At 41.7% G+C, this 16,047-nt stretch overlaps 1 protein-coding gene across 4 annotated transcripts in view; it reads right to left on the reverse strand.

The window, feature by feature from the left end:
• LOC111957022 (5'-AMP-activated protein kinase subunit gamma-2-like) overlaps positions 1-16,047 on the reverse strand; it is a 58,724-nt gene that overhangs the window by 29,927 nt on the left and 12,750 nt on the right. For 3 of the 4 annotated variants that reach the window (XR_002876332.2, XM_023977734.2, XM_023977735.2), the window contains one exon: positions 8,929-9,208. Coding sequence is in view for 3 of the 4 variants with exons in the window: in XM_023977734.2 (XP_023833502.1) it covers positions 8,929-9,208 (280 nt within the window). In the remaining variant the exon portion in view is untranslated. Of the gene's footprint in view, positions 1-2,865; positions 3,766-8,928; positions 9,209-16,047 lie in introns of those variants that run through there. The other variant, XM_023977736.2, reaches the window with a different exon arrangement.

Raw genomic sequence — 16,047 nt, forward strand, 5'->3', positions numbered from 1 at the left:
GAAAAAGCAAGGTCTTTTTGCAGAAAAAAAATGCATGGCCATCATATTTCTAATGTTTATCATAGAAAGAATGTAGCCAGCTACATTTCCTAATGTTTTGCTTAAAAGTTCATCTGGCATTTTACCGGAGAAAAGTAGGCTGGCTACAGTGAGAAAAGTWGGCTGGCTACAGGGAGAAAAGTAGCAGCGAAAAGTAGCTAGATATATATCAGTCAGAGCTCCGTCTGCTGATAGAACGCCYGTTCGTGAATTGTCAGCCGAGTGGAAAAGTGCAACTGAAGCACAAAATGTGTCTGATGCGGAGCACACATTACAATAAGMATTTTAGATCTGCGTTTACAAAACGCAGCAGGATATTTATGGATTTTATATTTTTTCCTGCGTGAAAAACAAAGATTTCTGCGTTAATGAAACCACTAACTTAAACTTGCTCGTTATCTAAGTGGCCGAAATAATGTGACGGGGCATGATATTGTGGCATATATGCATGTTTTTCAAGGGAAGCCAGGCTTCCCAAAAATGTTTACCGAGAAGAAACATACAAATAATGTGTCCTTTGTCTCTGTGTTTCATAAAAGTCCTTCAATTTGCAAGAGGCTGAATGAATCTCAGCCGAGAAAGTACCCAAGCGAACGAAACAGAGCCTCTGTCTCAGTATGTGTAGTCCATCGATCTGATGCGGTCTGGTCAAAAAGAGAATGACATTGTTGCTGCCCATGGCATTGAATGCAAGGGAAGCCAGCAAGCATTTGGCCTCTCTTGATAAAAAAAAGTATAAAATAATAGCCAATCATCGTTGAGCTAAACTGAGTGAGTTCAGCTGTGAATGGTCCTGGCGCACCAAAAAAGGGAAGCCAGTTTGGATTTGGCTTCACACCAATCACATCACATCAGAAGCCAAAAGTCATTGRCAGAAAAAAAACTGGAATTGCTGCATCTCGTTGTGTCATTGTCCTAACCAAAATCGTCCCTTTCCTAAATTAGCCATGGATGGAGATAGGGATTTGGACTTGTGGTTTTACTTAATTCTCTGTACTGGCCAATGATTGTAACAGTGATTCCGATCCAACCATAAATTCATACATTGTGCCCCTGGCCTGAGAGGATGGAAGCTAGATGTAGTATGCTAATGTTAATTAGCTGGCCTGGCGCATCATTGCCCATGAAAGGAAGTTAAGCTAGCGAGCAAGTGTTTTAGCTAGGTAGCCTAGGGCAACAAAAACTAAAAGCGTGTTTAGGCAACAAGAAAGAGGAGAATGGAATTGCCATCTCTCCACAAGTAGGGTGAGTCAACATGTTTTTTTCCTACTTGCATGCGTACACGTGCACATCAGTGCCATGGACAGCCGCATCATATTTAGCTTACGTTGTTTGGACTAAATTGTTTTTGGTATCTTTTAGTTGTCACTGTATTAGACTAAGCATAGGCGATGCGATTAGATGATGTTGAAGTTGAAATTATGCWTGAATAGCGGAAACGGCACATGTTTTCTTTGAGACTTGCGGTAAGACTCTGTGGTTCTAAATCCATAGTTGTTTAGTGGAAACATTCACTTGATTGACCATGAATATGTTTTGTGGACTTCACCACACAGATGTTGCTCTCCGGTTTTGTAATGAAGCAAAGGTGTGGTTAAATTTACTCTGCCACTGTCTTCTTATCGTCTCGACCTTAGCCCTGTACACACACACCACACACACGTTCAAAAGTTTGGGGTCACTTAGAAATGTCCTTGTTTTTGAAAGATAAGCACATTTTCTGTCCATTAAAATATCAAATTGATCAGAAATACAGTGTTAATGTTGTAAATGACTATAGTAKCTGAAAACGGCAGATTTTTTAAATGGAATATCTACAAAGGCGTACAGAGTCCCATTATCAGCAACTATCACTCCTGTGTTCCAATGGCACACTGTTACCTAATCCAAGTTTATACTCTGGTTAGAGACAGTTTGCGCTGTTCTGTGAAGGGAGTAGTACACAGCGTTGTACCAGATCTTCAGTTTCTTGGCAATTTCTCACATGGAATAGCCAATTCTCAGAACAAGAATAGTTTCAGAAGAAAGTTTTTTGTTTCTGGCCATTTTCAGCCTGTAATCGAACCCAGAAACGCTGATGCTCCAGACACTCAACTAGTCTAAAGGTCAGTTTTATTGCTTCTTTAAAAACAGGACAACCGTTTTCAGCTGTGTTAACAATTGCAAAAGGGTTTTCAAATGATCTAAATTTACCATTTTAAAATGGTAAACTTGGATTAGCTAACAACGTTCATTGGAACACAGGAGTGATGGTTGCTGATAATGGGCCTCTGTATCCCTATGTAGATATTCCATTAACCCCCCCAAATAGCCATATCCAGCAACAATAGTCATTAACAATGTTAGTCATTAACAATGTCTACACTGTATTTCTGATCAATTTTAAATGGACCAAATTTTATTTTGCTTTTCTTTCAAAATCAAGAACATTTCTAATTGACCCAAACTTTTGAACAGTAGTGTGTGATCTATATATATATATATATATATATATATACATACACACACATATACACACTAACCGGTTACAGAGCAAACAACGCAATTATCACAACACATTAGGTTGTAATATTTTTTCTCCCCATGGCTAGTCTTCCCTGGTGATTTTACCCACACACCACTACTGGCTTTCTGCCTTGTTTGAGAAGTCTAAGCCCTTTGGATGAGTTATCTGTACAGCTGCCAMTGCAGCTTGATTTCCTAGCGTTTTTTTCTCCTCTCCGTTCAACATGCACCATCTTAGGGCTTGTGGCCCATCATATACTATGCAGTTACACACTTTTATAGACACTTGAAGTAGTGTGATCATGTGAACACAGACATTACCAGGCAGACATGGTGGCTCTGACTGGCGTCTTCCTGCCGCTAGCAGGTCCTGCTCCTTCCGCTTCTTACTCCTCCTCAGGCTGCCGAACCTCTTCATGGACACCAGCGGGTTAAAGCGATGGTTTCAACACCCAATGTGGACCATGACCATGACCATCCGGGACGAGTCACAACTGTAGAGCACCACTACCCAAAAGTGTGACGAAATAGCTACTCCGTCTGATCCATGTTTATAAATAGAATAAAACTAATGTGTTAGATTACAAGATCTGTGCCAAAAATTAAATTAAAGATATGTCTAGAGAAGGGTCTTTCCCTACCAGTCAGGAGCTTATTGAAAGTCTCATGAGCAAGGCTACTCTTCCAGCTCTGGATGGCYTTGTGTTGGTCTTYTGGAAAGAGCTGAACCTTTCCTAGCAGGATGTGCTTTGGATTGGAGGGCCCTCTTCAGTCAATGGGTTATCTTAGATGAAGGTCGTCTTTGTTCTCCTGAGTAGATCTGTTCTTCTGGTTAAGAGATGGCACATCAATGAGGAGAAGAGGCATCTGTCATTTAGACATGGTTGGTCTTCATGGTTGCATTTCTTGGAAAGTTACAGATCTCTTCTGATATTTTCTAATTTCTGTAAGCTCATTCATTAAAATGTCTCAGTGAGTCCAGAAAGCTCTCAGGGTATTGGTGTCTGTGGCAGCTCACAAGCAGGGAAAGAAAGATAGAATTTCCAAACGTCCTATGTGAGACTAGGTCCAACACTCCCAAGTGATGATGCACAGCCTAGCACAGTTTAAAACAGCACACACTCTTCCTCTCGCTCAGCTGAATTTCACTCTGCTCCTCCTCTTTCTGCTGTTTTGGTTGGACTCTCTCGCGCTCCCGCGCTCTGCTCTATTTTGCTCCTCTCTCTGCAGAGCTCTAGTAGTGGCATCAGGTGCAGCTGTGGGTGGCGTCTAAAAGAGTACGCGTTTCAGCAGCCTGTAAAAGGATGCCAGCCCGGGAGGGACACACAAAGTGATTGGCTAAGTGTCTGCGTCCCCTTTAACCCCAAGGAACACGTTCAAATCACCACTCACATCTGTCTCGGTCTTCACGTGTACATACTCATAACACTATATCTAAATCAGGGACGGACTACTGGCATCCCACAAGCCCCCCTTTTGTAGGCCCGCGGATCAATTTCACAAAAAAACAAGTTACAATAATAGAATACACGAGGTGTTATTTCAAAATGTTGTTGTGCATCAGCAGTCATTCAATTTGTCCATGTCAGCTAAATTGTTTTAGATTGGTAAGCAGTGGTGGAAAAAGTATGCAACTGTCAGTAAAAGTAAAGATACCAGATGGCACCATTTTCTTGTTTTTTATTTATTTACTTACAGAAAGCCAAAGCATGTGTGTGTTTAATGAGTCCGCCAGATCAGAGGCAGTAGGGATGACCAGGGATGTTCGGTTGATAAGTGCGTGAATTGTACTATTTTCCTGTCCTGCTAAGCATTCAAAATGTATCGAGTACTTTTGGGTCTCAAGGGAAATGTATGGAGTAAAGTACAATATTTTCTTAAGGAATGTAGTGAAGTAAAAGTAGTCATAAMTAGTAAAGTACAGATACCCCCCAAAAAAACAACTTAAGTAGAACTTTAAAGTATTTTTACACCAAGTTAGTATAGCTATGTAAACTTGTTGTAAGCAATGTTGAAATACCGACCGGGGTGGGCCCATTGATCCTCAGCTATCATATAAAAAACAAAGCAAACATTTGCCTCCACCCTTGGGCAAAATGTGTACAATTTCAGCAAACTTGTTTTAAAACTGCAACATTCTCTCTACACCATGGCAAAATGTGCATAATTGACTGAACTTGAAAACAGCATTGTTTTTTAAAAACCTTCGCTGTCACAAGGGGGGCTGCTAAAATGTGGGAGGGGGGCACTGTAGCCCCTCATGATAAATTCAGTTTTTTTGTGGCCCCCACCCCCATCAAAGTTGCTCATCCCTGATCTATATAAAACCAAAAGGTGTCATAATAGTGCCTTCAGAAAGTATTCATACCCCTTGACTTATTTCACATTTTGTTGTGCTACAGCCTGAATTTAAATAGATGTTTCTCACCCATCTACACACAATACCCCATAATAACAAAGTGAAAACATTAGACATGTTTGCAAATTTATTGATTTAGTGATCCATTTTAATTTCAGGGTGTAATACAACAACATGTGGAAAAAGTAAAGGGGTGTGAATACTTTCTGAAGGCTCTGTATGTACTTCTAGTGGAACATTCTGCCTCGCAGAGCGACAGCTAGGTCAGTTCACTGTCCCAGTACTGTAGCTAACTCAGGAAGACTGACCTTTAAAAAGTGCTGATCGCAGCCCCAGATCACCTCAACCATCCTCAGCTGACTGAAGGGACGCCCCAAGGTCTTTCCCTGGTCTGGCCTGGCCTGGCGGCTGTGGAGTCATCTGATCAGATGGGTGCCACACACCCTCCCACCACCACACACCCTGTGATGACCCAGTTAGTTATGACTCTGACTGGCTTCTACACTACCCCAGATCCATTAAAATGGTTATGCAACTGATCAGCCCAAACAAGTCAAACAGTTCAGCAGAGCATGAATGTGGAGATGCAGTCAGTGTTAACTTTGACCTGCTCCTATGACACCTCAATTGTTTTTACGTTGGGGTTACATAAACTAGGGATTWAAAAAATCTGAGCATTTCCTTTTCTTTCTCTAGACTTCTCTTGGCTTAAGGACAACAAAGTCAAGGTATTGGATTGGCCAAGAAAGCCCTGACCTCAATTTGTAAAAAACGACCCACGTCCTTAATTTACTGAACACACACAGAATGCAGGTGGGGGGGGGGGAGTACAAATAGCTTATTATACACTGCTCAAAAAAATAAAGGGAACACTTAAACAACACAWTGTAACTCCAAGTCAATCACACTTCTGTGAAATCAAACTGTCCACTTAGGAAGCAACACTGATTGACAATACATTTCACATGCTGTAGTGCAAATGGAATAGACAACAGGTGGAAATTATAGGCAATTAGCAAGACACCCCCAATAAAGTAGTGGTTCTGCAGGTGGTGACCACAGACCACTTCTCAGTTCCTATGCTTCCTGGCTGATGTTTTGGTCACTTTTGAATGCTGGCGGTGCTTTCACTCTAGTGGTAGCATGAGACGGAGTCTACAACCCACACAAGTGGCTCAGTTAGTGCAGCTCATCCAGGATGGCACATCAATGCGAGCTGTGGCAAGAAGGTTTGCTGTGTCTGTCAGCGTAGTGTCCAGAGCATGGAGGCGCTACCAGGAGACAGGCCAGTACATCAGGAGACGTGGAAGAGGCCGTAGGAGGGCAACAACCCAGCAGCAGGACCGCTACCTCCGCCTTTGTGCAAGGAGGAGCACTGCCAGAGCCCTGCAAAATGACCTCCAGCAGGCCACAAATGTGCATGTGTCTGCTCAAACGGTCAGAAACAGACTCCATGAGGGTGGTATGAGGGCCCGACGTCCACAGGTGGGGGTTGTGCTTACAGCCCAACACCGTGCAGGACGTTTGGCATTTGCCAGAGAACACAAGATTGGCAAATTCGCCACTGGCGCCCTGTGCTCTTCACATATGAAAGCAGGTTCACACTGAGCACATGTGACAGAACGTTCTGCTTGCCTGCATGACCGGTTTGGCGGTGGTTCAGTCATGGTGTGGCATTTCTTTGGGGGGGGCCGCACAGCCCTCCATGGGCTCGCCAGAGGTAGCCTGACTGCCATTAGGTACCGAGATGAGATCCTCAGACCCCTTGTGAGACCATATGCTGGTGCGGTTGGCCCTGGGTTCCTCCTAATGCAAGACAATGCTAGACCTCATGTGGCTGGAGTGTGTCAGCAGTTCCTGCAAGAGGAAGGCATTGATGCTATGGACTGGCCCGCGTTCCGCAGACCTGAATCCAATTGAGCACATCTGGAGCAAAATGTCTCGCTCCATCCACCAACGCCGTTGCACCAAAGACTGTCCAGGAGTTGGCGGATGCTTTAGTCCAGGTCTGAGAGGAGATCCCTCAGGAGACCATCCGCCACCTCATCAGGAGCATGCCCAGGCGTTGTAGGGAGGTCATACAGGCACGTGGAGGCCACACACAACTACTGAGCCTTCATTTGCTTGTTTTAAGGACATTACATCAAAGTTGGATCAGCCTGTAGTGTGGTTTTCCACTTTAATTTTGAGTGTGACTCCAAATCCAGACCTCCATGGGTTGATACATTTGATTTCCATTGATCATTTTTGTGTGATTTTGTTGTCAGCACATTCAACTATGTAAAGAAAAAAGTATTTAATAAGAATAGTTCATTCATTCAGATCTAGGATGTGTTATTTTAGTGTTCCCTATATTTTTTTGAGCAGTGTATTATAAAACCAAAAAGTCAATAGATGCCATGCATATAAGCCACTGTAGAAAATATAGAATTCTTGACATCCAAGCCCCAAACAATTTGTCATAACGTGATGGATGGATGGAAGAGAGCAAGAAATTAACAGGGCATAGCACACCCTTGTGGCAACTGATGCTCGATTACAACAATAGTTTAAATACACCATGAACCTTCAAGAGTCGTGGCCCCAGTCAGTGTATGAGTTTCAGTACTGTTGGTGACCCATATTAATCTTCAGGAGAAAACAGAGCTTGCCCGAAGCTAAGGCCTGGCCCCAGATGGAATTTTCCATTATAAGCTGCCAAACAARACTCTTCATAGGAACTGGGAAGAATGGGTGAACACCAGCCAGGGAAAATGACTCCCCTTTTAGGTGTTTTAACCAAAGTATTTCTATGCACAACAGACTGATTTTAAATTAGACCATTAACTATACAAGTACTGAGACTGAAGAGCTTAATTCCTTCGGTTAACTCTGCACTCTGGCCATTTGACAAGGAAGCTCTCTAATACTCAACAAATCACTTCCAACCAATCATTATTTTGGTAACATTTAACTTGAAACCTAAAGTCGTAAAGGCTACATAACACTGTCATAATAATAACACTGGTTTAAACAGTCATGACTGTTAAATTATTTTTAAATCTACAGTTTCCTTTAGTACTGTAGCTGTAGTCCAAGGYCTTTCTAATGTTTTAAAGAGTAAATACTAATCACCATTACTACCAGGGTTGCGTRTTGACTCTTAACTCTGGTGGTCACATGCAATAGTATCATTCACAATGTAAGTTTGTCCTAATAATTCTATGGAGATAAGCTAGAAAACATGTGCTTGGACTAGTTCAATGAATCCCAGAGGCCAGCAAGAACACTTGACATTCTGGCTTTAGAGTCCACCCATGAAAGGCAGAAAACATAAGCTAAACAAAGCCCTCTATGTTGTCACTTTCTTTCTTTTAACCCCAAGAGGAAGTTGTTGACACTGATAAGAGTCTAAATAAGGAAGGAAGCACATCTGTCTGCAGTCCTCTAACAATACTGTTTGGCCCTCTCTAAGCTTAAGACCCAGAATGGTCTTGGTCATGATGGGTCACTGAGCTCTCAGAACATGGCAATAAGATGGTGATGTTTGCTTTCCAGAAGGGGACTGCTGCCCCCTACAGCTCTTGCAGGGCTTTTTAGCACTAATGCGCTAGGACTGTCTAGGGCAGGGGTGTCAAACTCATTCCACGGAGGGCCTAGTGTCTGCAGGTTTTTGGTTTTTCCTTTCAATAAAGCCCTAGACAACCAGGTGTGGGGAGTTCCTAACTAATTAGTGATGTTAATTCGTCAATCAAGTACAAGGGAGGAGCGAAAACCCGCAGACACTCGGCCCCCCGTGGAATGAGTTTGACACCTGTGGTCTAGGGTCTTACCATTTTGTGCCCATTTTCTTTTGATGAGCTATCTGTGTTTGCTATGGTATTTATTCCATATTATTACAGTGTGTCTGCACATAATTCAGTCATTGATAATTCTGTCAAAATCAAAGTCTAAAACCACAATAATGCTGATAACTTCCTGCCTTGAGGTTTTTCAGCAAATACAGGAAATCAGTCAGCTCTTTGAAATACATTTATTTGTATTACCTTTCCTGGTCCTAGAGAAGAGCTTGATGCTAGAGTTGGATGATGAGTTGGGCGAAGAGCGGAATATACCACTGAAGCTGAGGCAACGGGGGGATTTGGGCGGTGAGGGGACCTGGTGGGTGGAGGGGTAGGGGGAAATGGTTCTGGTTGAGCCAGGGCTGATCCGGGACTGGGAGTGGGCAGGGGCAGCCATGGGACTGGAGGGTTGGCTGACACCGGCAGGACCACCCCTCACAAAGAGTCCTTTAGTTGGGCTGACAGAGTGGCTGCAGACCTCTCCCTGAGAAAGAAGAGAGGGGAAGGTAGTTAATTTACATACACTCATGCAAATACCTTGTTTGTTTATGCATGATGTGTCACTATACAGTTAAGCAGAATGATATATTGACACCTGGGAATATTGTGACAGAGGCTTTGTGGACTGTAGTCAAAGAAACCACAAGTCCACATTAGCATAATAAAAAATWAATTTTGCCTCACAATTTCAATTTGTTTGATTTATAATGCATTAGAGCCTGAGTGGAATATATAAGGCTTGACAGTCTGTAGGAGATGCCCACGGCTTGGGTGAAGTCACTTCTCTTTGTCTAAGATATGAAACCATGTGACCTATCACATTACCCCGTGGAACTGCATGCATACAGTAGTAGCACCCAGTGTTGGGGAAGCTACTATGAAAATATAGTTTACCAAGCTACCAATTACTTCACACTGGAAGAAGTTAAGCTACACTAAAGCTACCTTTAAGAAAAACTGTTTATTTAAAGTTACTTTGAAAAAGTAGCTCATCACTATATCTAAACTACTTTGTGAAAAATTATCATATATAATTCTGAAAATGTCAAGACTACAAATTGCAAGAACTGTTCACTTTGGGGTCATATGTTAACAGAATGTGTAATTTAGCCTATTGAACACAAAAACTGTTTCAAGTAGGAACTAGGCAGGTCTGGTTCCAAAAAAGGAAATTGYCTACTTCACCCATATTTTCTTTTTTGCAGAAAAAGTAGAGTGCAGTTCCAGTAGTTAGCTAGACCGCTACATGGCAAAAAAAGTAATCAACTACTGAAAACACTACCTAGATTTGAATTTAGTTCAACTACCACCAAGCTACTGCAAAATGTAGTTAAATTACTAGTTGAACTACAGAGTTCACTACTCCCCAACACTGGTAGCATCACAAGGAAGTATCATGTTGTGAGCTCTATCCAGACAATAACACCATTGGCTGGTTTTAGGGGTCGATAAGGCCAGATGGCCAATGACAGAGCACCTGGGGGTGACACAGGATTCCGCACAATGCTATGACTACCCAGGTCCAGAGATGTTTAAGGGTTAAACCCAAAATAAAAAAACACATCATACTGTGGCACTTCCTGATATTTTGAAAGTTCTGTACCTTGAAAACTGATTGCTGACATGAAAAACATTTTAGGGTTGCATCAAAGGACTAATGAAACAAATACCAAAATATAGTTTGAGTGGTATTTTTCCTTTAAGTCGATCTAAGATTGTCTGCAGGTACCAGTTTACTATTTTTATTTTACGGAAGAGGTTATGACCATTATGCTTTTAAGGMTTATTATGTATTAAACTGCAATTTACTTTCCCCCCCCTTTTTCGTGGTATCCAATTGGTAGTTACAGTCTTGTCTCATCGTTGCAACTCCCATACGAACTCGGGAGAGGCGAAGGTTGAGAGCCGTACGTCCTCCGAAAAACACAACACAACCAACCGCACTGCTTCTTGACACAATRCCCMCTTAACCTGGAAGCCAGCCGCACCAATGTGTCGGGGGAAACACGTACACCTGATGACCTTTTCAATGTGCACTGCGCCCGGCCCACCACAGGAGTCGCTAGTGCGCAATGGGACAAGAACATCCCTGCCGGCCAAACCCTCCCCTAACCCGGACGACGCTGGGCCTGCCGGTCGCGGCCGGCTGCGACAGAGCCTGGACTCAAACCCAGAATCTCTAGTGGCACAACTAGCATTGCGATGCAGTGCCTTAGACCACAGGGCCACCTCGGGGGGGGGGGGGGGCGCCATTAAACTTCAAGTTTTACCTATTCCAGTACTTTTTTCAATATATATATATATATATATATATATATATATATATATATATATATATATATATATATATAATATATATATATAACACACTGCTCAAAAAAATAAAGGGAACACTTAAACAACACAATGTAACTCCAAGTCAATCAGACTTCTGTGAAATCAAACTGTCCACTTAGGAAGCAACACTGATTGACAATAAATTTCACATGCTGTTGTGCAAATGGAATAGACAAAAGGTGAAAATTATAGGCAATTAGCAAGACACCCCCAATAAAAGAGTGGTTCTGCAGGTGGTGACCACAGACCACTTCTCAGTTCCTATGCTTCTGGCTGATGTTTTGGTCACTTTTGAATGCTGGCGGTGCTTTCACTCTAGTGGTAGCATGAGACGGAGTCTACAACCCACACAAGTGGCTCAGGTATGCAGCTCATCCAGGATGGCACTCAATGCGAGCTGTGGCAAGAATGTTAGCTGTGTCTGTCAGCGTAGTGTCCAGAGCATGGAGGCGCTACCAGGAGACAGGCCAGTACATCAGGAGACGTGAGGAGGCCGTAGGAGGGCAACAACCAGCAGCAGGACCGCTACCTCCGCCTTTGTGCAAGGCGGAGCACTGCCAGAGCCCTGCAAAATGACCTCCAGCAGGCCACAAATGTGCATGCATATTGGGGGTGTCTTGCTAATTGCCTATAATTTCCACCTTTTGTCTATTCCATTTGCACACAACATGTGAAATTTATTGTCAATCAGTGTTGCTTCCTAAGTGGACAGTTTGATTTCACAGAAGTCTGATTGACTTGGAGTTACATTGTGTTGTTTAAGTGTTCCCTTTATTTTTTTGAGCAGTGTATATATATATATATATATATATATATATATATATTTTTTATCCCATATGACGGAACTCCATTGCAGTGACCAAGAACATTAACCCTGTGTTCAATAGTATTACAGATGACTGACTGTAGGACACCATCTAGCTTACAGTGGACTACCTATCTGGGAAACAGGTTAAAGCCTTTCTTTGTGTTGTGGGTAAATGTGCTACAGATTGAAGACTGAGAAGGAGCTCCGTCAAACATGTCTGAAGGGGAAACTCACAGAGTAAGGCTGCCTAATTTTAAGCCGTACTGGCGGTCAGTGAAAAAGCAGTGCAACATGTGTTGCAAAAAAATATGGTAAAAGTAGGAGGCGGAAAATTAGAAAAATTTCAATACACTTATAAGTTAAAGCCTATTGGGAATTGTGTTACTGTATATTTAAAGCGAATGCGAAAATGTTTTGAAAAAAACACTAGCAGTGTTTTTAGATGAAACAGTAAAAATATTGCAGAGAAGTGTTTAGGTGACAGAATACAGGCTACGAACTCAAAGGACTGCCAAGAGCAAATTACAACCATGCCTACAGTGCATTTGGGAGAGGTTTCTCTAAACATTACCTATTGGTCCAGAATATACTGGTACTGTACAACATATCACCAAATCAGTCCTGAGCCTCTCTAGTTTCCTTTCCACAATATTTGAGCATGATATTACTTAAGACTGGCCCTACTCTACAGACATTTCTGTTTGGCCAATCCTGTAACATATGAGAGACAGCACACACCCTACTTCTCTGTTTGCCAACAAACGTTCTTATTGCGCAACAGCGTGTTTAGGCAAGCTAGTCAGATTGGAGAGTTTTATCAACAAATTCTATCAGCTAGTTCAAAACATGAGGAAAGACCGGTGGTTCAAGTTAAGTTAATGGTCACATGCACAGCGTGAAATGCCTTTCTTGCAAGCGCTAATTCCACTACGCAGGTTGAATTTTTTTTTATTTCAAGAAGGATTCAAATCCTATATTTCAGAGAAAAGACTGAGGTTGTTGGGAAAAGAACTACTGAAAGCACTTAAAGACCGACTCAGACAATGTAAAAGACTAAGAAGGAAGAGAAGCTTGCTTTGTAGAAAAGCATGATATAAGGCTAGTAAAAATTCTCACTCGTGAGAAGAAGCAAAATAAAACCGCTACCAACTCAAACACTTATAGTAAGAGATTGCACAACCAAGAAGTTGTCTAAACATCTCTGTTAGGGCTGAGGCCAATTAGACAACTGGTCAATGTTTTGGTCTTCAGGCTGTGGTCAACCGAGATTGTGTTACTGCTCAACTAAAACTTACATATAACCTGTTTTGCTTTTTCATTATGGAGGTATTGACTGTAGATTGATGAGGGGAGAAAAAAACGATTTAAAACATTTTTGAATAACGCTGTAATGTAACAAAAAGTGAAGAAAGTCAAGGGGTCTGAAAACTTTCCGAACGCACTGTACACACAACCAGTCAAATGTTTGGACACATACTCATTCAAGGGTTTAACTTGAATTTTTTACTTTTGTCTACATTGTAGAAATAATAGTGAAGAATCAAAAAAACACATATGGAATCATGAAACTCCCCCCCCAAAAAAGTGTAAATAAATACAAATATATTTTATAGTTGAGATTCTTCAAAGTACCACCCTTTGTCTGATGACAGCTTTGCACACTCTGGGCATTTTCTCAACTAGCTCATGAAGTAGTCACCTGGAATGCATTTCAATTAACAGGTGTACTTGATAAAAGTTAACTTGTGGAATATCTTTCTTCTTAATGTGTTTGAGCCAATCAGTTGTTGTTGTGACAAGGTGGGGTGGTATACAGAAGATAGTCCATATTACAGCAAGAACAGCTCAAATTAGCAAAGAGAAACGACAGTCCATAATAACTTTAAGACATGAAGGTCAGTCAATGCGGAACATTTCAAGAACTTCGAAAGTTTATTCAAGTGCAGTCGCAAAAACCATCAAGTGCTATGATGAAACTGGCTCTCATGAGGACCGCCACAGGAAAGGAAGACGAGTTACCTCTGCTGCAGAGGATAAGTTCATTAGAGTTACCAGCCTCAGAAATTGCAGCCCAAATAAATGCTTCACAGAGTTCAAGTAACAGACACATCTCAACATCAACTGTTCAGAGGAGACTGCGTGAATCAGGCCTTCATGGTCGAATTGCTGCAAAGAAACCATACTAAAGGACACAATAATAAGAGAGCTTGCTTGGGCCAAGAAATGAGCAATGGACATTAGACCAGTGGAGATCTGTCTTTGGTCTGATGAGTCAATTTAGATTTTTGGTTCCACTGTGTCTTTGTGAGACGCCAAAGTAGGTGAACGAATGATCTCTGCATGTGTGGTTCCCACAGTGAAGCATGGAGGAGGTGGTGTGATGGTGCTTTGCTGGTGACACGTCAGTAATTTATTTAGAAATCAAGGCACACTTACAGTTGAAGTCAGAAGCTTACTTACACAACAAATCAAAGTTTATTTGTCACGTGCGTCGAATACAACCTTAGTGAAATGCTTACTTACCAATAGTGCAAAAAAAAGGTATTAGGTGAACAATAGGTAGGTAAAGAAATTAAAACAGTAAAAAAGACAGGCTATATACAGTAGCGAGGCTGTAAAAGTAGCGAGGCTACATACAGACACCGGTTGTCAGGCTGATTGAGTTAGTATGTACATGTAGATATGGTTAAAGTGACTATGCATATATGATGAACAGAGAGTAGCAGTAGCGTAAAAGAGGGGTTGGCTGGTGGAACACAGTGCAGATAGCCCGGGTAAGCCAATGTGCGGGAGCAGTGGTTGTTCGGCCCAATTGAGGTAGTATGTACATGAGTGTATAGTTATAATGACTATGCATATATGATAAACAGAGAGTAGCAGCAGCATAAAAGAGGGGTTGCGAGGGGGGCTCACAATGCAAATAGTCCGGGCAGCCATTTGATTACCTGTTCAGGAGTCTTAGCCAATTACATTTAAACTCAGTTTTTCACAATTCCTGACATTTAATCCTAGTAAAAATTACCTGTCTTAGGTCAGTTAGGATCACCACTTTATTTTAAGAATGTGAAATGTAAGACTAATAGTAGTAGAGAGAATGATTTTTTCAACTTTTATTTGTTTCACCATATTCCCAGTGGGTCAGAAGTTTCATACACTCAAATAGTATTTGGTAGCATTGCCTTTAAATTGTTTAACTTGGGTCAAATGTTTCCGGTACCTTCAACAAGCTTCTACTAATAAGTTGGGTGAATTTTGGCCCATTCCTCCTGACAGAGCTGGCGTAACTGAGTCAGGTTTGTAGGCCTTCTTGCTTGCACACGCTTTTTCAGTTCTGCCCACAAATCTTTTATTGGATTGAGGTCAGGGCTTGTGATGGCCACTCCAAAACCTTGACTTTGTTGTCCTGAAGTTTGGAAGTATGCTTGGGGTCATTGTCCATTTGGAAGACCCATTTGCAACCAAGCTTTAACTTCCTGACTGATGTCTTGAGATGTTGCTTCAAAATATCCATACTTTTCCTTTCGCATGATGCCATCTATTTTGTGAAGTGCACCAATCCCGGAGTCGCCTCTTTCACTGTTGACGAGTTTCAGAAGGAAGTTCTTTGTTTCTGGCCATTTTGAGGCCTGTAATCGAACCCACAAATGCTGATGCTCCAGATACTCAACAAGTTTAAAGAAGGCAAGTTTTATTGCTTCTTTAATCAGAACAGTTTTCAGCTGTGCTAACATAATTGCAAAAGGGTTTTCTAATGATCCAATTAGCCTTTTAAAAATGGTAAATTGGATTAGCTAACAACGTCCATTGGAACACAGGAGTGATGGTTGAAGATAATGGGCCTCTGTACGCCTATGTAGATATTCCATTAACCTCCCCCAACAGCAATTTCCAGCTACAATACTCATTTACAAGATTAACAGTCTACACAGTATTTCTGATACCTTTGTTATTTTAAAATGGACAAAAAGTGGTTTTCTTTAAGAAACAAGGACATTTCTAAGTGACCCCAAACTTTTGAATGGTAGTGTATGTACAGTTGAATTCGGATGTTTCCATACACTTAGGTTGGAGTCATTAAAACTCGCTTTTCTACCACTCCACAAATTTCTTGTTAAAAAGCTATAGTTTTGGCAAGTCGGTTAGGACATCTACTTTGTGCATGTCACAAATAATTTTTC

The sequence above is a fragment of the Salvelinus sp. IW2-2015 genome, linkage group LG32 (genome assembly GCF_002910315.2).
Source record: "Salvelinus sp. IW2-2015 linkage group LG32, ASM291031v2, whole genome shotgun sequence".
Lineage (NCBI taxonomy): Eukaryota > Metazoa > Chordata > Actinopteri > Salmoniformes > Salmonidae > Salvelinus > Salvelinus sp. IW2-2015.